Source organism: Misgurnus anguillicaudatus, chromosome 11 (assembly GCF_027580225.2).
Source record: "Misgurnus anguillicaudatus chromosome 11, ASM2758022v2, whole genome shotgun sequence".
Classification (NCBI taxonomy): domain Eukaryota; kingdom Metazoa; phylum Chordata; class Actinopteri; order Cypriniformes; family Cobitidae; genus Misgurnus; species Misgurnus anguillicaudatus.
This window is the reverse complement of record NC_073347.2, coordinates 11333733-11360719: the sequence shown is the minus strand read 5'-3', so window position 1 is coordinate 11360719 and position 26987 is coordinate 11333733. Positions and strand designations below refer to the sequence as shown.

Genomic DNA, 26987 nt, shown 5'->3' with positions numbered 1-26987 from the left:
AAATATTAACTATGTTGAAAATTCTTAAAAATAGCATAGTTTTGCCTTTTTAGTTTTTTTGAATAATTTCATTAGATAAGTTTGTGTTATTCCATATAGTTTTAATGAGTTTACTACACTGTAAAAAGTGAAAGTTGAATTAATTTAAAGGTGCAATGTGTAACTTATAGAAAGATCTTGACAGAAATGCAATATAATATATACAACTATATTATCAGTGGTAAGACCTTACATAATGAACTGTATTGTTTTTTATTACCTTTTCTCACTGTAAATGAAAAAAAGCTGGTGTTAACAATTGAATAATTTTTTTCATGTTAAACTTTTTAATTAAAGTAAGAACATTTAAGTTGATGAAACTTTTTACAGTGTATCTCAAATATCCTTTTGCATATTGAAATGTAATTACTTTAAATGTGAACATGAGCTCTGAAAGAGGTGCCTTAAGATTCTTTTGCGGTCCACGTAAAAAAATAACAGCATTCAGGTTTGAATGACACGAGGGTAAGTAAATATTTTGGGTGAACTGCACCTTTTTCCATTGAGTTGTACCTGAAGTCACAGATCAGTGACTCTCAATTACAGCATGTGCATAATAGTCAGGAAAATCACAGTGTAGTCTATAACAATTGCTCTTAAAGAGTTAGAGAGGATGAATGTGGTAAGAATGTAGGCTGGTATTTCACTGATCCCTGCCAATCTAATTTGTTTCTCGGGGCGTCTGATTAGGTCTGGAATTGCTGTGATTATGGGACAAGCTCTCATGTTTTCTCAGCTGACAGTCGATTGTATCTTGCTGCAGGCCAGCCATTAGCCATCCTCTACCCTTTAATAGTAAAAACATGGGACGGCGATTTGAGGACTGTATTTAACAGGAATCATGTCTTTGTTAAAGGCCATGTTTACCTTGCATCTCTGAGCAACACTATACAATTTAGATGATGGAGGAAAAAATATTTAAATGTTAAATTTACACATACTCAGATTGTTTTATGGAGAAAACTAGTTTATATTTTTTTAGTAACTCTATATTACAGCTAAGATATTGTGACAACAAGCCCCAGTCTCGCTTATAGGACAAGTCAACTCTTTGCCTCGCTCAAAAACATCAGCAAAAGTTAACTTGGGCCGTGATCTTAAAACCAGATGGGAACAAATGTTTCCTTTGTCTTTTATGTCACAAATGGTGGGGGGAAAGTGGCCATGACATTTGTTTATTTTACTTGAAATAAAAATCTCCTTTCTCTCTTGAAAGACAAACATTTTTGTTCATTGCCCTTTAAGGGAGTAAGATGTGTATGGTGTTTGGTTTCGAGAACATTTCCTTTAATATTGCCAAAAGTCACAATTAAGCATGTAGGACATCTTATTTTCACTTATATATCCTCCGAAATAATGACCGCACAATACAAAATGTATATAATTTTCTATAAGAATGTTAATATGAATTGGATGTTGTTAGAGGTTACTTTTCTAAAAGAATTAAGTTTAACTTCACAAACACCTTTTAGGAAATAACTCTTATGAATTAAATTAATTATATCAAGCAGAATCATCTGCAAATCGAATTACTTTTGCCATGACATGAACAAACAACATCAGAAGCATCACTTGGCCCTTTTTAGGTGGGCTTTAGTCCCCCAAAATGCTTTATTCCATAAGCTTTATTCCACAATCTGTTCATGAATTTGTGATCACTTTGGTCCCCCTCATAAGAAATAGGTGATAGGCTTATGCCCCTTATTTTAGACTGCATTATTTAGCACCCCTTTCAAGTTCATTCTGATTCCGTAAAGTTAAAGCACAAGATGTGTACATTAACTGATAGGTGACATCTGCATTTGTGTAGTACTTTAATATAAAAAATGTAATGCGGGAGCAATACAAGATGCTTTCCTATTCACTGTTAAAAGTCTTCAACCCTTATTTATTACCAGTGAATACTTTACACCTATGAATGCAACTTTAAAAACCATAACGCATTTGGTCATATAAGCAAAAATTCACAACTGTTATACCCATCTTTAATACGGTGGATTATTGCAATAAGATTACTAAAAAATTCAATCATAGTATTTAAAAAAATTATATATATTTATTATATATATATAATATTAAAACGTAGAATCGCCCCTGACAACAATTTACCTTTTTAAAATGCATTGTGAATACTTTAAAACAACACTACTGTATGTAGTTTCCATGTAAAAATGACTTACAGCTCCCCCATGTGGTTGAAAAGCGCAACAGTACCTGGTTTCAGACACTCTTCTGCAGGCAGGGGGAGGGGCGGGGCGGCGCTGTGTGCTCTACCCTCCACTGCCACTTTCAGAGTGTGCTTGTAGCAGCTAGGAGGTTGCTCAGGTTGCAGCAACAGTACAATTTGTCCAGTTAAGAGTTGTTCTATCACTGAAATAATTTTAGAGACATTATTTAAAGCTAAAAAAACTACATAGTGTTGCTTTAAACTAAGTGAACTTATACAATTCAAAAGTTGGTCGAATAACCAACTTAATTGCAACTATAATTTGACTTCATCCAGCATGCCTGTGAACTTTTATAATAGAGGCTTCTCCCCTTAATTTTCAAATAGCCCAATAAACAGAAAAAAACATAATAAAGCAAACTCTCATTGGTTTATTTAGACCTTCTCTGACAATCACAAGCTTAAAGAAAGTTACTAAACACCAAAAGCAGCTACATTTTCCTTAAAGCTTTGTGCAAAACTTATTTTCTATGTTGACAAAATACTATTGCGAATTGATGGCATTTCTATAAACCGATATTATGCGACTCCCAAATAGCTCCTGCAATATTTTGATGTCATAGACATCTCTTGTCTTGTCCCTCAACCTACCATACCACACCATATTTAAAGAATGGTGACTTTTTCGCACATTAGGGGACCTTTAAATGCGAATAAAACCAGTTTTGCAATACATTCACTGTAATCCATAGAAATTACAATATTACTGGCAGCTGGTTGCCGTAACTTACTGTAGAATTAAATTTATGTTAGTTACCTGCAACAGTTTCTTTAAAGTTAAATGAAAATTAAACATTAACAAGTCTTTATCTTTACAGAATAAAAATAAAATAACAGCCTCAAGCAAAGCATTCTGGGAAACAAAATCTGAAAGAAAAAAACAGATATGGTTGATGAGGATTTTTGGTTCCCAGAATGCTTTGCACGAGGCTGTTGTTTTATATTTTTATTCTGTAAGACAAAGATTTGTTAATGTTTAATGTTCATTTAACTTTGAACAAACTCTTGTCAGTAAATAACATAAATTTAAATTTACAGTAAGTTACTGGCATCCAGTTGCCAGTAATACGGAATCTTTTTACAGTGTTCCTTTTATTGAAATACCTGAAAAACCAACTCACCTGTGCATAAAACATTTTGGTAGCACTTTAGTACATGGACCAATTCTCACTTTTAACTAGTTGTTATTAGCTTGCATATTGGCTGTTTATAAAGCACATATTAACACCTTATTCCACATGACCATGTTCTACATTAATTAATCCACCCCATACATAAGCTTACCGCTACAACAACAACTACCTTACTAGCTATTCATATTAGAAGTTTACTGAGGGTAAAATCATTAATAATTGAAGAGTTTTGTTGCAAAACGAGATAACCACCGTTTTTTTAATTGTTCAGAAATCTCGTTTTTTGGTTGTGCATTCCAATTAATTTCAATGCAACTGCAGTTGGTTTGTTTAAAACCTTCATAACTTAAAAAAAATACAGCTAAGTAGCACCATAAAACAAAATAATAACATGATAACATAATAATAAACATGTTTTGACAAAAATGTTAAAAAATGGATTTATCTCGTTTTGCAACAAAACTCTTCAATTACTATGTGTTCCCCAAACAAAAGTGTTACCATCTTTCTTGCCATATTTTGGAGTTATGCGAAATGTATGTGTTTCAATTGGGTGCATTTCAATTCTCCCTTCAATTTGAAAGATAAAGAAAATGCAGCTATCGTGCCTGTATGCTTTATCAAACCAATGGTAAGACAGATGACAAGCATTTTAATAGGTCTTCATAAACTTTATGGTTGATTTTTATGAAGAGTTTTATTCAAGAAGAACTAAAGTTAGACACAGTGTAATGTGCAGCATCAGTTGGATTTCATGTTTGGGTCAGTGATAAGATTATTAAGATGAATTGAGTGTGGTTGTGATGTGTGCTGTGGTTTACTGACAGTGTATGTCATGGTGGATACAATACAGGCCATGTGTAGTTAATTTGCTCCATGACATTGGGAGTGACCCTGAATACAGAACATTTCTTTTGTTTAGTTTATTTCAAAATGCCAAAAAATAAAGGAGAGAATGGATGCAAGACAGTAAAGCATAACTTTTAACAGTGCTACAGAGATTTAATTGAGCCGAGATTCATTCGTAATACATTGCATCAGCCTACAAGTACTTTCGCAGCTATCGCAAAAGAATTTATATAAAAAAAAAAACGAAGAGCCATTGGGAGAAAGAAAACAACAAGCTTGTCAATTTCATGTATAAGTATCTATCACCCATCCGTTCTAATAAACAATGGTTAGATTCATTTTTTTTAAATAGTTCAAATGCAGGCCATGGGTCTCCAACAGTCTCTTTCTTTTATGACTTTCGGCCATATTATCCTAAAGGTGTGGCGTTACACAACTCTTCTGTGTCTATTCCAATTGAACTGTTCCACTCCCTGCTGACAAACTCAGCATGCAAAGATCCAGACAGGACACTAAAGACCTCACATCAGCTTCGAAATGTATTATCATTCAAACATGTGTCAGTCCGTATGAAAGACACTGCAGGACTATAGTGAGCCAACATTCCCACGCTGTACTCATCTTCCTCCTTTAATGGGTTATGCGATCAGTCAGGGTCTGGAGAATGACAGGCTCGCAGCGGCCGCCCTTCTGCTTCACGAATCACGAGGTTTAAAGTTGAAAATCCCGGAAGCATTGTTTTCTCTGTCTACCCCCTCTCCACACCTGTTCAGAGAGCTTCCTCTCTATCTTCATTATTGCAGACGATCTGAGAGGCAGCAGGTTGATGGAAAACAGCACACATGTCTGCGCACACATGCAGGCAGCTAATACAGCACATATGCACGTTTTTTGGTCTCTCCTTTATTTCTTCCATCATAGATCGATTCACTGATCATTTAATGTGTTTTGATGCTGTTCACACCATTAACATGGGTGATGAGAAATGGATTTGGTTCACAGCTTTATTCAGATGAGTCTATGATAATAGACTATGAGTGATTGACAAGCCAGAAGGCCAATTGTTCATGCGATGATCGCATCAGTGATTGGCTGATGTTTTTAAGGTTTTCAAGTAATATTGCAAAAATGTATAAAACAAAAATCCTCGTTTGCACCTTTAACTTCGTATGGATTCATACTGTACGATTTAGTCAACTCGTAAAATATGCATGAATTCACGTGAGATCAGGTTGGACAGGCACACGTTGGCTATAGACATTTATGCCAAACTTGAATTGCCAGGTTTGTCAGCCCAGACATGATGACAACTTACATTTCCTCTTCCAGAACCCATATTTCCTGAAATGTAACCAATCATCAACTACAGTTCATAATGCCTATGTGTCTTGCATCGGGCAAACTGGCAATTTAGCTCAACAATAACCGCAAAAAGTGGACAGACCCAGGGGGAGGAGCTATGGCTTCAGCTTATAGGGTTGAAGAACAAAATTCAGCTGTGCAAACAGCCCATTTGGATCAGATGTTACCAGACAAATAAACTGAGTCAGTCAAAGGATGCACTTTGACTTAATATTAAGGACATGCAGTGTGTGGAATTTCATCAGCATTAAACAAACACATTGTTCATGCACATTGTCTGATTGTTTTTCTTTTTTTCATTACGGTATACTGTTCTTCCACATATGCACCGAGGGACCTGTAGGCACCTGTTTCTAATTTGTTCTTCCTCACACTTTAAAACAACTATAGCTTAATAGACCCAACAGATGTGTCACGGCTGGAGAGAGGGTGAGAAAATCAAAATGGCAATGGTTGGCATGATTTGCATTTGTAATGAATATGCAACTTCTTTCCAATGACGGCATCAGCTTTCACAAATTTAAATCCAGGACCTTGCCGTTGCCAGCACCATCCTCTGCTGAATGAGCTTTAAGAACACCTAGATGAGATGGTCACTGAAATTTAAGGAGCAGGCTTACAGTATATGCTCAGTAAATGATCTTAAGTGCACATTTGTTCAATGAAATAATGCACAGTAAATAGATATGATCGTATCTGGTCATTAGGTGAAAAAAAAACATTATTTCCTTAAATTAGTTTTTCTTAACTTCCAGTGTGATAGATATGCCAGTGAGTGTTCGGTTAAAAGCTCCCAATGAGTTATTAGTTAGTGTTAACCCGAAAGTGTTGGCATATGTTCCTCACACTCATTTGTACAGTAAATTAAGAGCAGATTGTGTTGTCGGTCATTATTTCAGGCCAATTTGCGCCGTAGGCAGACAGGTGTGTATGTTCTGTGTGTTAAATAGTGAAGAAAATGAAATGTTCCCTAAATCTTCCCTTCAAAAGAAATGTAAGTGCTCTGGGGCCTGTAATTTATTTGATGTGAATGTCAGCAATACTTTAATATCTAAAAAGAAAATAAGTTTGAGGGTGGAGCGAGGGTTTAATTATAGACGTGTGAGAGAACCGAAGAGACCAGAAGGGGGAGGCTTGGGCTTACCGCCGTAACCCTGGACCAGGCATCCTTTGCACCTCAAATCATTTAAAAGAGGGCAATTCTGCGTTTTGGCCTTTCTACATTGAGGACGTGTAGGGGAAATGGATGCAAGCATGCAGTGCTTCTGATTAACATCTGCACTGCGGATTAGGACGGCCTTTTAACGCGTGCAACCCATAACAGTCCCAACATGTAATAAAGCAGAACTGGAAGCCGAGGTAGTAATTTTGATATTTAAGAGCCACAGCTGTTTGATAGGCTAGTAACAGGATGGTTAGCAGCAGTCACGTGTAAATGTACAGACTTCAAGATCAAGCCGAAGGTTATGCAGTGTCAAGAGAGGCTTTAAAATGAAAGGTTCTGCAATTCTTTTCTTTTTTTACTTGCCCCCATTACAATTTAAACCCATTCATTGTTATAAACCGTCATCATTCTTCTTTTTTAAAGCCTCTTGTCACGTCATATTAATGTTTATTTTGCTTTATCACAATGCATTTATGCACAATTATTTTCTTAAAGTAAAGGATTTGGTACCACAAGAGACATCAAGTGTTTTTGCGTTACCATTTCCGCATTGAGTTGTAACTAATTGAAGTTATTTTGACAGAAAACCCCAACTTTTACTCCAATATAACTACCATAAAAGTAATGCCTTCAAGGTGAAACGTAAGGTTTTCTGTTATAATGTTTTGGAATAAAAGCAAACAATAACACGCATCTGGGTACTATGAGTCATTTTAACAAGCACAGTTTAAAACCTATGAATGGAGTATAAATGTGCAGAATAAATATGACACATCATTTAGAAATTAGTAAACTGAATGTTCATCTTGAATGGACTTTGAACTTGTTTTAACGCGTCTTTGATTACAGCCATTAGGAAACAGGTTTACGTTTTTACAAATGTGCTTATAAAAAATATAAAATAAAAATGTTGTGTCTATATATTTACTCGTATTGTATCTAGCCGTGTAGTAAGTGGGATAATGTACAACCAACCGTGTTGTTATCGCAAATAAATCCCTTCAGTGACATCACTCCCTGTCAGGATTCGCTACCCAGTCTCCTGAGGATGCGTATAAATAGCACGAAGTGTAAAACTCGTGCAATACATACGCCAAATTCCACTTTGGCGTGCATATGATACGCAAGTCCTTCCCATTCACTTAAACGGGACATCTTTTTTTGTCATTTCATTTATTGGTTTCCAAATTTCTTCTGCTTTTAAACCATTTTCGTTTGGGTTTAGGGTTAGATTTTAGATTTGCTTAATGAGGTTATTTAATATACAGGTTTCTCCATGTTTTTGTCCATATTTAAGCCATGGTCGCTTGGAGTTGGGGTTAGAGTTGAGGTTTGGGTTAGGATGTCATTTTTATAAAACAAAAAGTTGTTCTAACCCTAAACCCAAGTGAAAATGGTAAAAAAATAGCAAAAAAATTGAGAAACCAATAAATAAAACGACAAAAAAGATGCACCGTTTAAGTGAATGGGAAGGACTTGCGTATCATATGCACGCCAAAGTGGAATTTGGCGTATGTATTGCACGAGTTTTACACTTCGTGCTATTTATACGCATCTTTTTGCGCCCCCCCAAAGAAAATTTACAACAAATTTGTTCTAAAACGAAACATTTTAATTAAACAAACATATTAAATTATACAAAGTAGTGCTGTTGGTTAATAGCCTTATTTTTTTTTAGGTTTAATTACACAGAATTCATGATAAATTAATGTATTTTAAAAATGTCATAAAACTGGGGCCCCCCTGGCACCATCTCCCGCGGCCCCCAGTTTGAGAACCACTGCCTTACTGTACCCCCCCCCCCCCTACACCAAACTGTGATCATTACTTACTAAATTATAAAACTTTCTCGGTTATTATTAATCAAACATAAACTTATATTCATAAGAGCAAACATTGGCAAAAACGCAAAAATATGCTGATTCATCTGGAGGAGCAAAGTATATAAAGTGGGAGGAGTTGAATCTAGATCCAACCTCGTCCCCTGGATGTCTTGTTCTGCTGTGAGGACCATCTGTTTTTGTATAATTTGCTTTCACTCCGTGAGGTTGGGGTTAGGGGTGAGGCGAAATTGTAATGTTTTTGTACGATTTACTTTGTACAAATACGCCAACTTGTAAAATAATTTTTATAAACACCAAAAACTGATAATACCAAATAATAGCTATTAAATGCAGCATAATTTATAAGGGCATAATTACAATAGTCTTAAAGGAAAACACCACCGTTTTTCAATATTTTACTATATTCTTACCTCAACTTCAACTTAGACTAAATAATACATTCCTATCTTTTGTCAATGTGTGCACTTAATCTTTGTACAGCGCGTCGTGACTGTGTTAGCATTTAGCCTAGCCCCATTCATTCCTCATAAGGATCCAAACAGGGTTGAATTTCGAAGCCACCAAACACTTCCATGTTTTCCCTATTTAAAGACTGTTACATGAGTAGTTACACGAGTAAGTATGGTGAGACAAAATAAAATTTGGGATTTTATGGTGATTTTTTTAGCGGATAAAAAATGAGAACTATATTGTATAGCAGAAGAGCACCTAGTCCGCAGCACTTCGACCCCGGCGCGCAGCAACATCATCACTTCTGACTCCTCCCCCTCTCGCTCAAACATCCATCAATATTACTGCGCCCGTGGTCAAAGCGCAAAAAACGAAGTGCTTATCCGCCATACAATATAGTTCTAATTTTTTATCCGCTTAAAAATTGCCACGTTTTATTTTGTGACACCATACTTACTCGTGTAACTACTCATGTAACAGTCTTTAAAGAGGGAAAACATGGAAGTGTTTCGTGGCTTCTAAATTCATCCCTGTTTGGATCCTAAGGAATGAATGGGGCCAGGCCAAACGCCAACACATTCACAACGCGCTGTACAAAGATTAAGTGCACGGATTGAAAAAAGATAGGGATGTATTAATTCATCTATGTAAAATATTAAAAAACGGTGGTGTTTTTCTTTAACAGCTTCAAAGTATTACATTTTAATATGAATTATTAAATGCATGTGGTGTTAGTGACTCACTGGTTTAATTTTAGACTCCTTTTAAAACCAATTTTAAAAACCTAAAATATCTTTCCATTAGGGCAAAACCCTAAAAGATTTCTTGACCACATGATAAGTGGACCACAGTCCTGATCTTGTTTTAAGCATTAGCAGGTGAATAGAGACCTAAATCTTCTTCAAACACAATAAGAGAAAGATTAAAAAGGTCTAAAATAAATCAAATCATAATTTTTCTTTTTGAGTAAATAATAACATTACAAATGTGAGATAAACTGACAGTATCTATAAGGTACATGCCTTACAGCAGATGATGTGCATGCCTGCAGTATTGTCCCAATAAATAAATGTGTTATACTAAGTTATTCGATATGAAGACATGTACTGTATCATCAACTGCAAATTAATATTTCACACGATCCTCTAAATTTAGAGCGAGAGCACACTGAATCTTTAAAGATCATTCGCTGTCAGTGCCTGTACAAGGGCATTGAGCTCACTGCATGATTACTAAGTAGTTGACCAGAAAATTGACATGTTGAAACTGTGTCCAGATGCCCTCACATTATGGTGCACCAGAAGAAATTGCTCCACTTGAGGACGTGCTTAGATGTTCTTGTGAAGAATAACAGGTGTCACTGCAACATTTTATCTGGTCTGTTAAAAATCTTTGCATTTCCACAACCTTTCAGCAGTTTGTGTTTACATTTTGTCAGATTTACAAAAACCCCGACTGTGTGTGTCTTGCATAATTTACAAATTACACAACTGAGGTTGCACAACAATTAGATCCTTTCAAACAGGAAATTCGATGCAAACATCTCCAGCTCCATTTTTCATGCTAAAATCAACTGACCATTTTATAATTACAGATGCTTTCAACGTTTACTCGCCCGTTCACATGTAATAAACCCCAGAGGGACCATCAGAAGCTCAGATGTGGCTGATAGTGGTACGGACATCTCTTAGTTTGACTCAAATCACAGCTGGATATGTGGGCCAGGAAATTCTCTATTAGCTTTTTAAAGCTTTCTGTGGGTCTGTGGAAAACGTACTATAATCTAATCCGCCCGTGTGGTTTTGTAAATGTAATTAGAGCAGTCGATGCTTGGATCGGCGATCTTGGTTCTGGAGGTCCAAAGCTCATCTGCTCAGTCAACCGCAAGTCTAGTTGCTACAGACAGCGAAACAGCAAACAAATGAAATAGTAATTATGAGTGGCGTGATCTTTAATTTACAGATTAATGAAAACGTTTCAAAGAAATACTTTGTAACCAATGCGAAAGCTTTTACGTATAAATACAGGGAATACGACACAAGAAATACAAGTACACTTAGCTGAGATGCAATTTGACAAGACAACACACACAGGCGGTCCTTGCGTCAGGGGCAGAATTAGATGGCATTCAGTTCACTCTGTCAGACCTTTCCAATAGTTGTGTTGAGCCAAATACTCACCTGACAGCCAACTCGCATGCGCTTTGCGGATAGGAAACAATTGTCCTTTTGTCCTCACGCATATCTGCTTCGTTTTGATTCCTGTTTAGATATGTGTTTTGTGTCCTTATTTTGGTTTAGTCCAGACACCAGATATTTGGTGTTGAAATGCAAATTTCCTTTATTTGTAAAGAGTTTTATCAGATGGTACAATTTGTTGCTGTTGTTTTTCAAAGTCAACCCCCTACTCTCCTCAACACAGTCTGCAATAAAAGGAGGGAATATTCAAAGAACAAGTGGCCGAGGGGGACGGTTAGTTTGTTTTACCTCTTGCTGATCAAGTTTTCTCAAGCACATCAACCTCATTCATGTGGATTTTACAGCCCCCTGTCAAGTCACAAAACAAATCTCCAGGGGATATTAATTACTCAATGTTTTGAAAGTAGCATGGGATACATTCATTTAAATCCACAAGTCTCTGATTAAAACATTTTGACTGTCTGCCTATAATACCATAACCAAGTTATTCTAAGCTTAGCCTAAACATTATTCTAAATGAGCCTTATTTTTTAACGTTTGTCTTGGCAATCAATGTTGCAGCAGGTTTGTACAGAGCTCCATGGACCACTGGCCGCTGTTGTGTAACCTCAGGTTGTTTCAGGAGATTGTTACTTATTTCTGTCCAAGGCATTCATTAAAGCAGGGAGTGGATTGATCTATTATGCGCTCTGGCTCCAAAGAGGATCTTAAGGTCAAACCGCAGAACAATTTTACATGATTGATAAACAGATTATGTGTAAGTGATATTGTCAAATTTTCCTCAATTGTCAATTCTTTAATATATATATATATATTTTTTCTCCTAGACAGCTATATGTGATACATGAAAAGCAATATTTTTATAGATCATTCTCTGAATGTCTCTCTTTATTATAAAGCCACTGACGTGAAATATGGAGCCTTGTTTGATGTGTTGTCGTAATTTCCAATTAGGGTGGGACATATTGAGTGGCTCCACCCCTTTTGAAATATTATTTTGATTACCTGACAGACAGAAGGGATAATGTGTAGGCAGCCGGTTGCTGACAGTGTGTTCAGATATCACACCGAAGGGGCTTATTTCACGATAACAACTGGCTGCCTGTACATTATCCCGCTTATTACACAGATATTTACCTTATAAGTAAGGTAAGGAACATTACAAATTTGATTTGAAATATTTTATTTGCTCATTTTTAATGATTGCAGACCTTCTCCGAGGAAAAACGATTACTTTCAGTTTTAAGATAAGACAAGATGTCACAAACACACTATTTGGTTTAATCATTTGTAAATATAATGTCATTTATGTTATGAAAAGACATATTTATATTTAAAGTCGCAATGAAAGTAAAATAAAAAAAACTGTAATTGTTTTGTAATATTGTGGTATTTTTTTTTACAAATAATTTATCTGTGAGCTTCATTAATTTTTAAAAAATTATGTGCCCTCATAATCTTTAATCAAAAATGCAAATCTCCTCCCCTCCTAAAAACGTAATGTATGGCAGGTGGGCGGGGTCCAGGAAAATATCGCTGCAATTTGCAATTAGCAACATGACCCAACTTCAAATGATCCAGTCAGATCTCGATGGACAAATTCAAATCCAGCCCTCCCTTATTTCATTTCAGAGGCTGGTTTTACTCGGATACACGTCACCACGGGGAAAATTAGGCAATTGATACTTCCGTTTCATGGCGACTTTAATTTTTGTGTAATATTAAACTGTACCTTTCAAAATGATTTGCAGCATCAGGGTTACAGTGTTTTTATTAGTTTTGTGCATTTTTTCCTGGGAATATCAAACCTTCAAATGTCGCAACTGGCCAATCAGAATCAAGCATTCGAATGAGCCGTGTAATAATACTGAACCACAAAGCAATACAATAGAAAATCATTTACAGCCAAGGGAGCAATAAAATAAATAAATAGATAAAATGAAATTAGAAAAAAAAAACATATTCACAAACAAACATCCTTTGTGCTATATTTGGGTCCACAGTGCATCTATCTATCTCTACCTAGACAATGTGAAACTAATACAGTAACTTAGTTTTGGTAAACCATTCTCTGCAAGCATGTGAAAATAGGTCATTGAAATCTTGCTCCCCTTGTGATGTCAAAAGGGGATAATACCCAGGGGAGCAGGGTTTCATATTTTATTGAAGCTTCCCCGGGAACCGCAATTAATTAGCAGACCCCCACCTGCTGTTAGCATTCCATTGAGTCCCATTCATTGTGGCATCACTTTGACAGCGAATAACTTTACATCTGAGGCATTTAAAGTCTCCATTTGTCCATTAATTATTTGTAAAGAAACACGAAAATGTATAAAAGGCTCCATTACCTTGTATCTTACGTTATGGCCCAGTAGAATCAGTTTTTGTAAAAACAGGCTAATGATTGCGTCATAACCTGCGACTCTCTGTCGCACAGTAGAGAAATTACCGTATGGACAGAAAGATGAGCTCGCGGGCAATCTTTTACTGTCTATGAGGCAATCGGGGGGACGTGGAGGCATAAAGTCAAGAGAGAAGCCCATAGAGAGTCCGTAAAAGCAACGGGACAAAATTGTTCAACAACGTTTCTTTTACAGATGTCTCTTGGCACAGCTATTAGAAGACTTACAATTGTCAGACAGGTTGCTCACGTCACATCTACATATATATGATGTAGATGGCACATTGCCACCGAATATTAATGAACTCTCATGCGAAGATGACAGTGTAAGTTACGCACAACAACTTGTGACAAGTTTCAACAAGTTTGAAAATAGCTGCATTTTACCACGCAGCATTTTGATTGGTCAATCTATCAATCAGAATAAGAAATCAACATTTTCTTATTTTATTTTAAGCAATTGGAAATCTGAGGGGGCCGGACATGTAAATGAGGGGGCCAAGGCCCACCCAGACCCCCTTGTGGCTACGCCACTGCTGCGCAGTAGCCTACGCTTGACCCCAGGAAGTGCGTGCTTCTAATTGACTTCACTTTTCTCTGTTGAATCCAATGGCGTTGGTGTGTCCATTTCTTTTACTGTCTATGATAATAATGCCCCTTAATCTGCACTATCCAATCAAGGCACTGACATTTAGTACAGAGATCAGCTCATTTGCATTTTAAAGGACACACTCAAAAACACACCTACAAAGTGTCAATTTTAACATGTTATAATAAATAATCTATATGGTATTTGGAGCTAAAACTTCACATACGTACTCTGGGAACACCAAAGATTTATTTAAAAAATCTTAAAAAATCTTGTGAAATGTCCCCTTTAAAAAATTTATGAGAAAAGGGGCTTTTTGTTAGAAACCTGGAATCTGAGGAGAAGCTGAAGTGCAGAATGACGTCATTAAAACATTGATCAGTTTTGGCGGAAGTGAAAGACATCACGTTTTTAATGCTTAAATCTTATAAACACGAATTTTGTTAGCGTTTTTGACCATACTAGTTTATAAACATCCAAGACTAACATATTTATACTAGAAGCAAAAAATATATATTGATTTCATGTGGACTTTAAAACTTACAGAAATTCCTGAAATTCACTGCACCGTCCAGCAGCAGAGTCGGATCAAAGCCGGGGTCAGCTCCACAGTGAATCCCGCCCCACCGTTTAGCCTAAATAAACCGAGAGGAGGGGCTTGTGAGGGCCAGAGAGGGCCAGCTTTCATTCTGAGAGAGACTCAAGCGCGCAGCAGTCAAATGACACGAGTAAACAGCACGGACACCCGTAACTGAACGACCCTCTGCATGCCCCGAATCAGCAGCATGCCTCTGTTGAAGACTGACATTTTCAGATGAGAAACGATTATGCGTCTGTGAACCTTTAATTACCTGAAAGACAACTTTTTATCACTTTTTTTGTCATCCTGCTTAGCTTGATAAAGTTGTGGATAAGTAAATAAACAGAAGCTGCGCTCCACAGACATGGAGGAGATGAAATCGAGAGGATCGTCGCAGTCCAGTCGAGGAAGGACTTGTGTTGAGCATCCCTGCCAAAAGCGCATTTGGACAAACCGCAAGGACCTGTGCGGTATATGCGCGTGCATCGCACTGTCTTTTATCTCGTTTGGATTTTGCGTGTTGCTTTACCTGAGGACGTCCGATCTGCAATCCAGGCTGCTCAGTTTGGAACAGCAAAAAGATCCTGGGATGTCGAGCTGGATCTCTCTCGAGCAGGTGGAGCCCGTCCTCTGGAGTCGACTAGATCAGATTTTAGATGAGGTGAGCTTTCACTTAATATAAATAGTGTTTAATATATTGGCATTAATTGTAGTAATAATAATATTGATGGATTAATATTGATAATGATTGATTATTAATAGGCTAATAGTAATGTCAACACAATCGGTGCGCTGGAACTGTTATGAGCTGTCAAAACGTTTTGCTCTGTCCAAGACTGATATTGTGATATGATATTATAATGTTTAAATGTTCTTATTGATAAATTAGATCTGGGAAAAATGTTACAAGTTGTATATTCATAGTTATACAAAAACATAATCTTACTGATGAAGAAAGATGTTGAAAGCGCGTGAGTCTGAGAGGATTTGAGTGTGCTCAGAAGTGATGAGTAACTTTGACGAAGAAAAACACATTTCCTGAAAACACATGCAGGTGTAGTTAAATATAAATTAAATTTGCATTTAAAGAAAAAAAATTAATTTACCATGAGTTTAAAACACTTTAGTAGCCTATCTAAGAATTGACTATCATTATAATGTCATTACATTACATATAGGCTACATAGTAAATGCTAAAGTGTACCACCTTTTTTTCACACACTTTCATTTGTCTACACACTTTCACTGTAGGAGTTATACAAAAAATAATAATGCATCATAGTGACCAGAAATATTAAGGTAGAAAGTGAGATAGAATCAGCATTGCATTGATAATCTTTACTAGATCTCGTTAAATTGCTTTTCTGATGATAAAAACATTTCACCATACGAATTTCAACTATTGCTTGTTGCTGCCAGATCAGATTCCTCTACTTGGCCGCAAGTTTTTCACATTATATTTAGTAGAGATGCAGAATGTTGCCAGTATAAAACATGTATGTGTTTAGCCCTATTTATATTAGCACACATAAATGATTCAATATTGCCCACATTTGACTTTAGAAAATTCTGTTCACTGTATTTTTCCCTCATGCACACTATAACTTTATCAGCAGAAACATTATTCGGCATGTGATATTTGCTGAACACTTTGTCTCAGCTCTCAACCACCTGTTTTACATCAGAAGTCGTGCAGTTAGGGCTCTCACAAGCTTCAACACTAGCCGAGCACACGTTGTCTTGTGTCACCACAGAGCCTGTAGTGTTGAGGTGGAGAAAGGTGAAATATATTGTCGCCAGCAGCCGTGGTCCTTTCACACTGGCCTCTGGTGGTTCATCAGCTTGGTGCATGTCAAATAATTGCAGTGTTGACCGTAGTCGAAATCTTGGGTAATGGCTGCCATCTCACTACCCACAGTTCAAAGTAAATGGTCTATAAGGGTAAAAACAACCAAAACACATAACAGTTAAAAGAAGTGAGAGTCAACCTGAAGTAAAGACATTACAGTGAATAATGAAGAGTGACTTACAGGTAAGTCTTACAAAACTTTAAGGTTTAAGGTTGTTTATTATACCAAAACTTGGGATAACTTGGTATAAGACAAAGAAATATGAAACTATAACATGCACAGGGCTCCAGACTAACTTTTTTCACTAGGAGCACAGTGGCCCCCAACTGAAAATTTTAGGGGCGCAACCAAAAAATTTAGGGGCACACACCGTAAATCAATATGCTAACAAAATATTCACATTTCTACTAATTTCCACTGTATTACTAATAAATACTTTGATGATGGATGCAGAAAGTACAATGTGCTGTTTCAAATTCAGTGTCACATCACAAAAAAAAGGTCAAATTTACTGGTCGCACATGTGCAACTGGATGTAAAATTCAGTGGCACACTCTCAAATTTTGGTGGCAGTCTGGAGCCCTGCATGTATAAAAAATGAAGCAAATATTAGGACCATAAAGATTTTTATTGCATTTTTACAAGAATAACATTCCCATTCTCAATACCATAATGCCAAGAAATTTCATTCTTACTACTTTAATGAAAAAATCAAAAATAAAATAAGTTGTGAATTATTGTACATCATATTTATTGTACTAAAAATAATGCATACTTTTTGTACTGTAATGCTACAGTGTTGAGAGAATAATGGGATTTCAGTGGGCTAGCATGATGAAAATACTGATCAGTATTGAAGGCACGTAGGGTAATGAATGCACGCATTATGAAGGGCAGATGTTTCTCATAAACATATTGACATCAAACATTTCAATATAACTATAAAATTAAACACATAGCTTTACAGTTACTTGCATAACGTGTGCATTACAGCTGGGATTTGCTACAAATACAATATTTATGCATGGAAAACCAAGGAACTTATAAATTGAGGTATCTGTTAAAGAAATGTTAGTGATTTTAAGATTTTATTATAAAATGAGTCAGAAAGTAATTTAGGTTTGTATCAGGAAGTCCAGGGTGAACTGGTAGAGAGAAAGAGAGATGGAAAGAGAGATAAAGTCAGGCCTCCGGCTACAAAGTCTGGGGGTCTTAGTAGTAATCGGTCACTGGAATTGTAAAACGTTTTGTCATCCCTTCAAAATAGATTGTTAAAACCAGATCAAATACTAGGTATTAAGTTACCATTAAAGCCTGGAGTCAGACAATGTCCCCTCCCTCCTTACCCATCCCTAAAAGCTCTGAGGCATCAGCTGTCTCATATCATAACCGCACACAACCTTACCATGTACATCATCACACAAGAAGATCTTCACGTCAACACGAAATGGCTTTCGCAACCCATCTACTGATGTATTTCTGAGTGAAACACTGTGGGAGTTTTGTTTATCCATCAGGAATGGATTGGATTGGGAAAAGTACAACATTGTGGATGTGGAGTCAGGGGGTTGGAGGGAAGAGGCAGAAAAATTAGAGGGATTTTTGATGTCAGGCGAAAAGGGAAGTTATGTCTTGGGTAACACAATTTTTACACAATTACACAATAAGAACACAAATGTGCAATCTGGGAATTTCTTTAGATCTTGTTACAATGTGATAAGATCTTAATAAAGAACTTATTAACCAAAAACAAAATTGGCATTCTGTCACAATAAGGTTTTTGGAGTCTTTGCAGAGTGTTTTAAGGTGTTTTTATCAATGCAAACAATTTATCACATTTTGCAGAAATGTTTTACAGGTCTTTCCCCTAAAACATTAATAAAATTGAAAATGCTCAATATTTGGTCCTCTGGAAAAGTAGGAGTTAAACTTTTGGAAAAATCTGTTTTATGTACATTATATTGCTCCTGTGGAAAAGTCCTTTCCGTACAGCACAGGTTTCTTCCAAACTGTAATGCATTTTCCATGGCTTTTGTGCTCACACAACAAATCGTCTGTTGCTGTCACACCTTCATCTGATTTTCATCATAGCGCTTTTCCTTCTTTTCTAAACCTCCGCTCTAATTCTGTTTTACAATATCTGCTGTTCTGCGAGGTCTGTAGTGTGGAAAAACCGCCACAATAGCTTGTAGTGTCTACGAGCGGTCTGAGTAAAGACTTCTCCAGCTGGAATGGGTTCTGCCAGTATCAACCAAATAAAGCCCTGGAACGGTTTGTGGTTAACATAAACTGGGGCAAGAAAAATGTCTGATAGCAGAATTATTCAGGTCTGAATTATTAGAACAGTTTTAACATTTTACGAAGAGGCCATAACCTCATACCTAATCTTTTACATTCGCCCAACTTTATAATCTAGTCATAAATGTAGACAGACAGTCAGTGATTGTTCTAACAGTGAAATGGCATGGCATACTGCGGGCATGACTATTATGACTGGGGTTTTGTAAACTTGGACGAGAGTTACAATAGTAGCTCTGTTTAGTGTCGCTCAGGGGTTGTGGAAATTAATTTTTATAAGAGAATCAACTGTTCTCTTTATCCTGCCCGTCTTACTTTTCACTTTACTTTTGGTATGCAAACATTTTGAAGGCACGAGTGCTGAAGTAGAGTGAAATAATGTGAAAAAAGTGCTTCTGTATAGCTCAGTGGTAGAGGATTGCATTAGCTGCGCAAAAGTTTGAACCCAGGGAATACAAATACTGATAAAAATGTTACGTTGGATAAAGTGTCTGCCAAATGCATAAATGAAGACTGTTGATCTAGTATGCACACATTGTTAATCAAGTAACTAACAACACTTTTGCACCTGTCAGTGCCTTTACAACACACAGCCGTGCCACTGTTAATAGAGCAAATGTCTCCATTAGATATTCAGGTGCAACAGAAGTGTGTGTCGGGTGAAGGTCAGATCTCAAACATATTTGTTGCAACCCTGTATCACGAAATGATGTACGTATAGTCACGTAAATTTGTGAGTCTTTTCTGTGACACGTTTTGCGTGAACATGTCACGTTTCTGTTTACGTGTCACTGTCATGTATTTGTTACTCAACTGTTTTGTCCTATTTTTAAACCATTGACGCTTCGGTTAAGGGTTAGATTTGGTGTTTGTGTTAGGAAGTCACTTTAAGTATTGGTTTATACCTTTTTTTCATGATTTAATTTTTTATATTTTCTGATTTTTAAACCATTGTCGCCTGGCATTAGGCTTAGAGTTGGATTTGGGTAAGGATGTCATTTTATGTAAATCTAACCCTAAACCAAAGCGACAATGGTAAGAAAATAGGACGAAACCAGCCCAGTCTCGCGAAATTTCGTTATATAGTCACATATATTTTATATTATTATTTTTTCGTGCTATTATCACGAATTTCCGCATTTTTTCGTGATCGTATAACGAATTCCGGTTTTCGTGTGGCTATCACGTATTGGTTACTCAACTGTTTTGTCCTATTTTCTTACCATTGTTGCTTCGGTTTAGGGTTAGATTTACATAAAATGACTACCCAAACCCAACTCTAACCCTAAAGCCAGGCAACATATAAAAAAAAAATCAGAAAAAATAGTATAAACCAATACATAAAGTGACATTCTAATGCAAGCACCAAATCTAACCCTAAACCGAAGCGACAATGGTTTAAAAATAGGAAAAAGCAGTTGAGTAACCAATACGTGATAATCACACGAAAACAGCGGAAATTCGTGATAATATCACAAAAAAAGAATAAAAAAAAAATACGTGACTATATCACGAAACCTTGTGAGACTGAGTAGGACAAAACAGTTGAGGAACAAATATGTGACAGTGACACGTAAACAGAAATGCATGACATGTTTACGCAAAAGGCGGAAAAGCGTGTCAGTGTCACGGAAAAGACTCACAAATTTACGTGACTTTAGTAATTTCGTGATACTGGGTTGTATGTTGAGGCATTTCAAGAAATGCATTTGAAAAAGGACCTTCTTCTGCAACTCTGTTAACAAGGCTTAGTGAATATGTGGAAACTTTTTTTCATAAATGGGAAATTGTTTCCATAAATATTGATGATCCAAAAACTGTACTGTATTATACTCTCTATGTTAGTTTACTTTTTGAAACTGAATTTAAATGTCCTGTTTGTTCATTTGCAGAAATTAGCACAGCGTCTACCGAAGATCCGGGCGGCCCGAGATGCACCCCACAGCTGCCTCTGTCCTCCAGGTACAGCCTGTTTACAACATTCATCCACAACCCCTTCTTTCCCCCGATCGTATCACACCTGTGCTAGAATGCTCCGCCCATTGTTGTTTAGTGTATGTTGTCTTTAAGCCTTTTTTGTGGAGATCCTTCCACAAAATGTCTTGTTTGCCTTGTGAAGAGACTCCTATTGTTCCTTCCAGCTGTACAAGATCGCTGTCAACCAGATCCCATTTCTCTCTACAATGCCAAAAGATTGAAAACAATCCCTGTTTTATACTGAAAACCTCTCAGCTTCCCGACTCATCCACCCATTTCACAGCAATGCACTTGTGCCCTCGGGCTGGCATTACTGTGGTGACAGGTGCAGTCGTATTTTTGGGCGCTGTTGGCAGTCGGTGGTTTCACTTTGTGTTCGAGCGTGTTGTGATGCAAGCAGGCGTGTCGACATGGCATCATCTGTCCGATCCTGAGCACAGGGAACGGTCAGCAAGGTTCATAGCGTACGACTAACAAGTCACTAACCTGTTAACTGGCTTTATTAAACATCTTAATTCATATTTAGGTGGGTTTGTTTAATATATTTACAATGATTAGTTTCTTTTTACACCGTAAAATGTAAAACAATGCACTTGTTACAAACTTCAGATTTGGCGGTGGTAATCATGTTTGCAAAATGACTAGCCAAATGTTATCCATTTAAACCTATTAAAAAGGCCGTAAATCTGCTAGTCCATCCCATAACAGCGTGGTTTCCACGGGGCTACGTTTTCGCATGCTTCACCAACATAACCTCCAGATGTCAGTCATTAGACAACAACCTTGTATGTTATAACCTACATTTGTGTGTGTGAATTTAGACATCTCTGAGCAGCAGGCCAGATGGTACAGACATCTCAGTGTTAATTGGTCCAGTCAGTAACGGTCATTGTTGTGTTAACTGAGTGGGAAGTGTCTTAGGAATGACTTTAAAACGGATGGGCACTTTAAGGTGACCGTAGCCTTTTGGACCAGGTGTGGGGGGCGTTTAACAGCAGGCGTCCCAGATGACACCCGCGTTTGTTGTTGTTTGGTCTTTATTGGCGCGCCGTGGGAAAGTGTCTGATCTTGTTGTAAAATCTGCAGTTCAGTTGATGAAACCAGTACAAAGGTCAGAATAAAAGTGGATTTCCTGTTTCAATTAAAAGTTTTGCGGTGGAACTGACCGTAGCTTGCTGGACAGAAAGTACAGTTTATATACAGTGTGCATGGATACTTTTTTATATGTATGTGTGTGTGTGTGTGTGTGTGTGTGTGTGTGTGTATAAATACTACGTGTATGTAAGGATGCGTCCGCATATATTTCGTTCTCCATGTCGCCAGCTGCCGCCTGTCAATCATTCCAGAACGCAGTGTTCAAATGACTTCCATACCATTGTTTATTTTGAGTGCAGAGGGGTGGGAGATAGTAGCTTGTCTGTGGACCTTTCATCAAATGCACACTCGCATGCACACGTAGAGCATTGATTTATTATTTTAGCATGAGAAGGGCGTAGGTACTTTCCCATACACAAATTGTAATCACATCAACACATCAATAAAATACAAACACTTAAGCATGTACACCTTTTCAAGTGGTAGAGTATCCATGTTCGGCTTTATTTTTTGGTATTCTTGAAAAGTTTGAGGCCTGGCTTTTATTTATCTGTAACCTGCACTTTTCTGAATGTGTACCGGACATCTCCATCGATATGCCACTTGCGACTCTGCTGTTCTGTCAGAACGGCTGGCACATGGGTTTGGGGAATGTTTCAACACAGCCAAATGAGTTTATGTTTTCTGATTTTGAGTATCTCAAGGGGATTCAGCGGGTTAAGTTCACTCGGCTCGTGTTTAAAAACTCATTTGGCCCTTTCGCATTCACTCTGACATCCACCAGGATTTGTTTTTATTAACAAAGTCAGAGCCAGTTCATAAAACCAAATTCTCACACAGATTGCAGATTGAAATTCTTCTATTTGTATCAATGTTGTATTATCTCATCCTGTTATTTGATACGATGTAAAGACCTATACTGATAAAATGGATTGTTTGGATGCTCTGTAGGTCTGCATAACGATTAATCGCGATTTATCATTTGCAGAATAAAAGTTTGTATTTACATCATTTATGTGTGTGTGCACTGTGTATAATAATTCTGTATATATAAATACACAAATATATATTTAAGAAATATTTACATGTACATACACTGTAAAACATTTGCTGTAATTTTGCAGCTGGTTGCCAGTAACTTACCGATAAAGTCTAAAAATGTTTCATGTTCATTTAACTTTGAACGAAATCTTGCCAGTAAATAACATAAATGTAAAATCTACAGTAAGTTACTGGCAGCTAGTTGTCAGTAATACCCAGTAATACTGTAATTTCTACAGACATTTTTTACAGTGTACATTTGTATATTTAAATACAATTTAAATTATATATAAATATTTAATCTATAAATATTTTTTTCTTAAAATTATACATGAGTGTGTGTATTTATATCTACATAATTATTATACACAGTACACAAACATATATGATGTAAACAAAAACTTTTATTCTTTTCATTATGCAGCCTTACTGTAAGTCGCTTTGGATAAAATAATCTGCCAAATGCATAAATGTAAAATATGTAGATAAATCACTTCTTTACATTTCAAAGAGAGCATTTTGTTTATTAGTGAATGATTTAATAGTTTTGGTAACACTTAAGAATAAGGTTGCATTTTGTTCACATACTGTAGGTTACTGCAAAGCTAATATAACCTAATAATAAACATTCTCAGTTCATGTTAGTTTCAGCATTTACTTATAATATATTTCTAAAATCAAAAGTTGTAACTAAACATGATTTAATTCACAATGAACTAACATTATCAATTGTATTGACATTAACTAACATTAAAAACATAAATTAATGCTAACAACTATAGACGGTTTCATCGGACGCACGTGCGCTGACGCAATACTCGTCTGGATCCGAACTTTATTTCCGGTTTCGTTTTTTTTAATGACTAATTGCTAAACTGATCTCTTTAACAAATGCCTCGTCGAAAATAACAAATGTTTTGGTTTCCTAGGTAATCTATGTTGTTATTTATTTTTAGCGGAGTTTACTGGATGTTACGTGCGGACCACGACAGCCGCTTGTTTATGTTGTTACTGCTGAAACCGTCTATAGCTAATGCATTAACTAATTTCAACAAATACAACACCTTATACCCTATTGAAAAGTGATTACATTTTTATGATACATTTAAAAATAATAATATTTTATCAGTTCTTTAGGAGTAACAGTTTCCATTGTAGTTAACTTTGGTAAATGTTCATTGTGCGCGTTGTTTAGCTGTGACCTCTGAACAGATGTGTGTATATAAACATTGTGATTAAAAAATGGCATCTGTGGCTTGTCATCGATGTCACAGTTGTGTTGTGAAGCGTTGTTGATATTTAGCCGTCAGTGCAAACAAGAATATAGTATGTATACATACGGACAATGATTTATGAAATGAAACGTATAGTGTTTATTGGTCCTTTTTGCTTTTACTTAGGGGTCACAGTGGCATGAAAACCAAATGCATGCCGGTTGAGGTGTGAAGAAACCCTGTAGATAATTTCAGCGCGGTGGCCAGTGTGATTCCTCTTTGTTCTTGCGGAGATTTGTATAATATTAGCCCGAAGGCACTTGCTGCCAACAGCTTTTTCGGTATACAGGAAAACTTTCATGACACTTAGATTGAATCCAGACCTCCAAGCTTCCAGTACTCACTTGAATTCACACATTGTTTGCACAGAACCTAAATGGCACTTTTTGGACAAACTTGGTAGGAAAGAGAGGAGAGAGAGAGAGAGAGAGAGAGAGAGAGAGAGAGAGAGAGAGAGAGAGAGAGAGAGAGAGCAGTAAACTGCCACTCTCAATGAACCGCACACCCCCTGTTGGTCGTATTTCCGCAAAACACCCCATTCCCTAAAGGATTTAGTGACAGAATTCAGACCACAGGCCAACATTGGTGACATTGGTGGAGTCACAGGGGGTTGTAAGGAATGGAGTGCTATCTTTGGATGTGTGCATCATAGTTTAACTTCTGGGGATTTCTGTGGCAGCCATGAAGTTAGGGATGAGCTTCATTATGATCCCATCTGAGAGGATTAATCACGAGGAAAAGTGAGCGGAGCGGCAGGAAGGGCCAGAGGATAAAGACTTATAAATCCCCAGGCTACGCTCTCAGGAAGTGATATGTGACAGTTTACCTGGATGCAGTCCGCGTGTGTAATCCGACCTTCGTTCAGGGGGTCTTTACGTATGACATATTTGCCATATTTTACACCCCCACCATCCTAAAAACACAACAAAGCCTCACAGCCAAGAGGAGGTTGCTCTTTTGCACCTCACATACTTTTAAGTATCAGATGTTTCTCCTCAAATACCTGCAGAAATTAAAAGCTAGTTGGTCTCAAAGATAAATATTAGAGCTATACAATGAATGTGGATAGCAGTGGCGGCTCGTGACTGCTCATCCGAGGGGCGCAAATTCAAAATATGTGTTCGGAGTGTCATGTGTGTTGCTCGTGTTTTCAAAATAAGTGTTTGTTGCGCCATGTGAAGCGTGTGCATAATGTGTTTTGTCAAAATAAGTGCCTGCTGCAAACGCATCCAAACCGTTTATGATAAAAGAGATGCTCACGTTCACAAAATACACGCAAAACACTCACTTAACACTAAACTCTGATTACGCTGATTATGCAAGTAACTGGCAAACGCGAGCGTCTCTTTTATCATAAACCCTTTAGACAAGACATGTGATGCACACAGGATCACTCGACGCGCAGAGCACATACTTTGAAATTACAAACCACACACATGATGGGCTACATACATGTTATGACGAACTTCGCATCGAGCGCCATTGAAAAACGAAGTCACCGGCCCCCACTGGTGGATAGTATAGCTTATTTAGCCTTAGAAAACAGGATGAAACATTGTTGGGATTTCCTCTAAAGCTATATTTAAATTGCTAGGATCATTGCTAGGATAAATATCAGCGATGCAGGTGACAAAATGCTTTATTAACATTGAATAAATGTCTTTTATCGTTTCGTTTATCGTTTTGTTCTTACATTTTCGCATTGCATACACGCTCAGTTGTCCGAATGGCTCCACAGGGCATTGGTGGACACACATAATATGGTATGCTGGGCACTCAAAGAACGGCTGATGTTTATTAACAGGCCAGTGCAGACCCCTACTGGATCAAAGAACACTGCCGGTGAAAGAGAAATACACAGAAAAAGATGCAGCCCCCAACGTGGCTGATCATCATACTCAAATTTGCAGTGCATAAAGTCCGTTAATATCATGTCTTGAAGAAAGTAAAAAGTTAAAAATGGTTTAATGTGCTTGTAAACAAGCAGCTTCCTTTAAGCCTCACAGCGGGGTCAGGTAAAAGGGTCGTGCCGCTAGTTATTTAAGGAGCTCTAAGTTCACCTTGACATGTGTGCTGACAGGAAGAGGGGCTTTTGGATCTTGTTTCCTCACCCATGATTACTTGACACCACAGTTGCCAGAGAGCAGCCTTACTCGGGATAGGTAGAGTCTGTGAACCACGGCCGACACAGGCGAAAAGACGAGGCGTGAGGAAGCGCAGTGTGTAAGGAACAAAGTTGGGAGGAATTGAAGATTTGGCTTCCATTCAGTTTCATGAGCTGGAATTAGAAGTGAATTTTGTGGATGTCTGGTTTTCACATAACGCATCTCCTGCTTTATACTCGGTTCTTCGTGAGAATAAGTAGTTGGAGGAAATGCACGGTCATTCCAATGTGGTTGGCCAAAAACGAGAACTCGTTTTTGTTTCTACAGATGCATGATAGCGAATCTGTATGGGTTAAATGAGATGTAATCGATCCCCGACTCCATTAACGTGTCTGACATAAATAAAACAATATAGCTGGAATGTCTTTCATGATAAAATGTGCACGAAAGCTCGTCTGAAGAACTTGGAATATTGTTTGACTTATGACAAAGGTTCGGTCCATGAATTCC

The 26987-nt window shown here is 37.1% G+C and overlaps 1 protein-coding gene across 6 annotated transcripts in view; it reads left to right on the top strand.

The window, feature by feature from the left end:
* The first annotated feature begins 14901 nt into the window (after positions 1–14901).
* The window catches only part of col13a1 (collagen, type XIII, alpha 1), a 119075-nt gene continuing 106989 nt past the window's right edge, over positions 14902–26987 (top strand). For 5 of the 6 annotated variants that reach the window (XM_055171275.2, XM_055171276.2, XM_055171274.2 and 2 more), the window contains exons 1-2: positions 15358–15498; positions 20878–20947. In XM_055171275.2, the coding sequence (XP_055027250.2) occupies positions 20918–20947 (30 nt within the window). In that variant the 5' untranslated portion in view covers positions 15358–15498; positions 20878–20917. Of the gene's footprint in view, positions 15499–20877; positions 20948–26987 lie in introns of all 6 variants that reach the window. The other variant, XM_073873020.1, reaches the window with a different exon arrangement.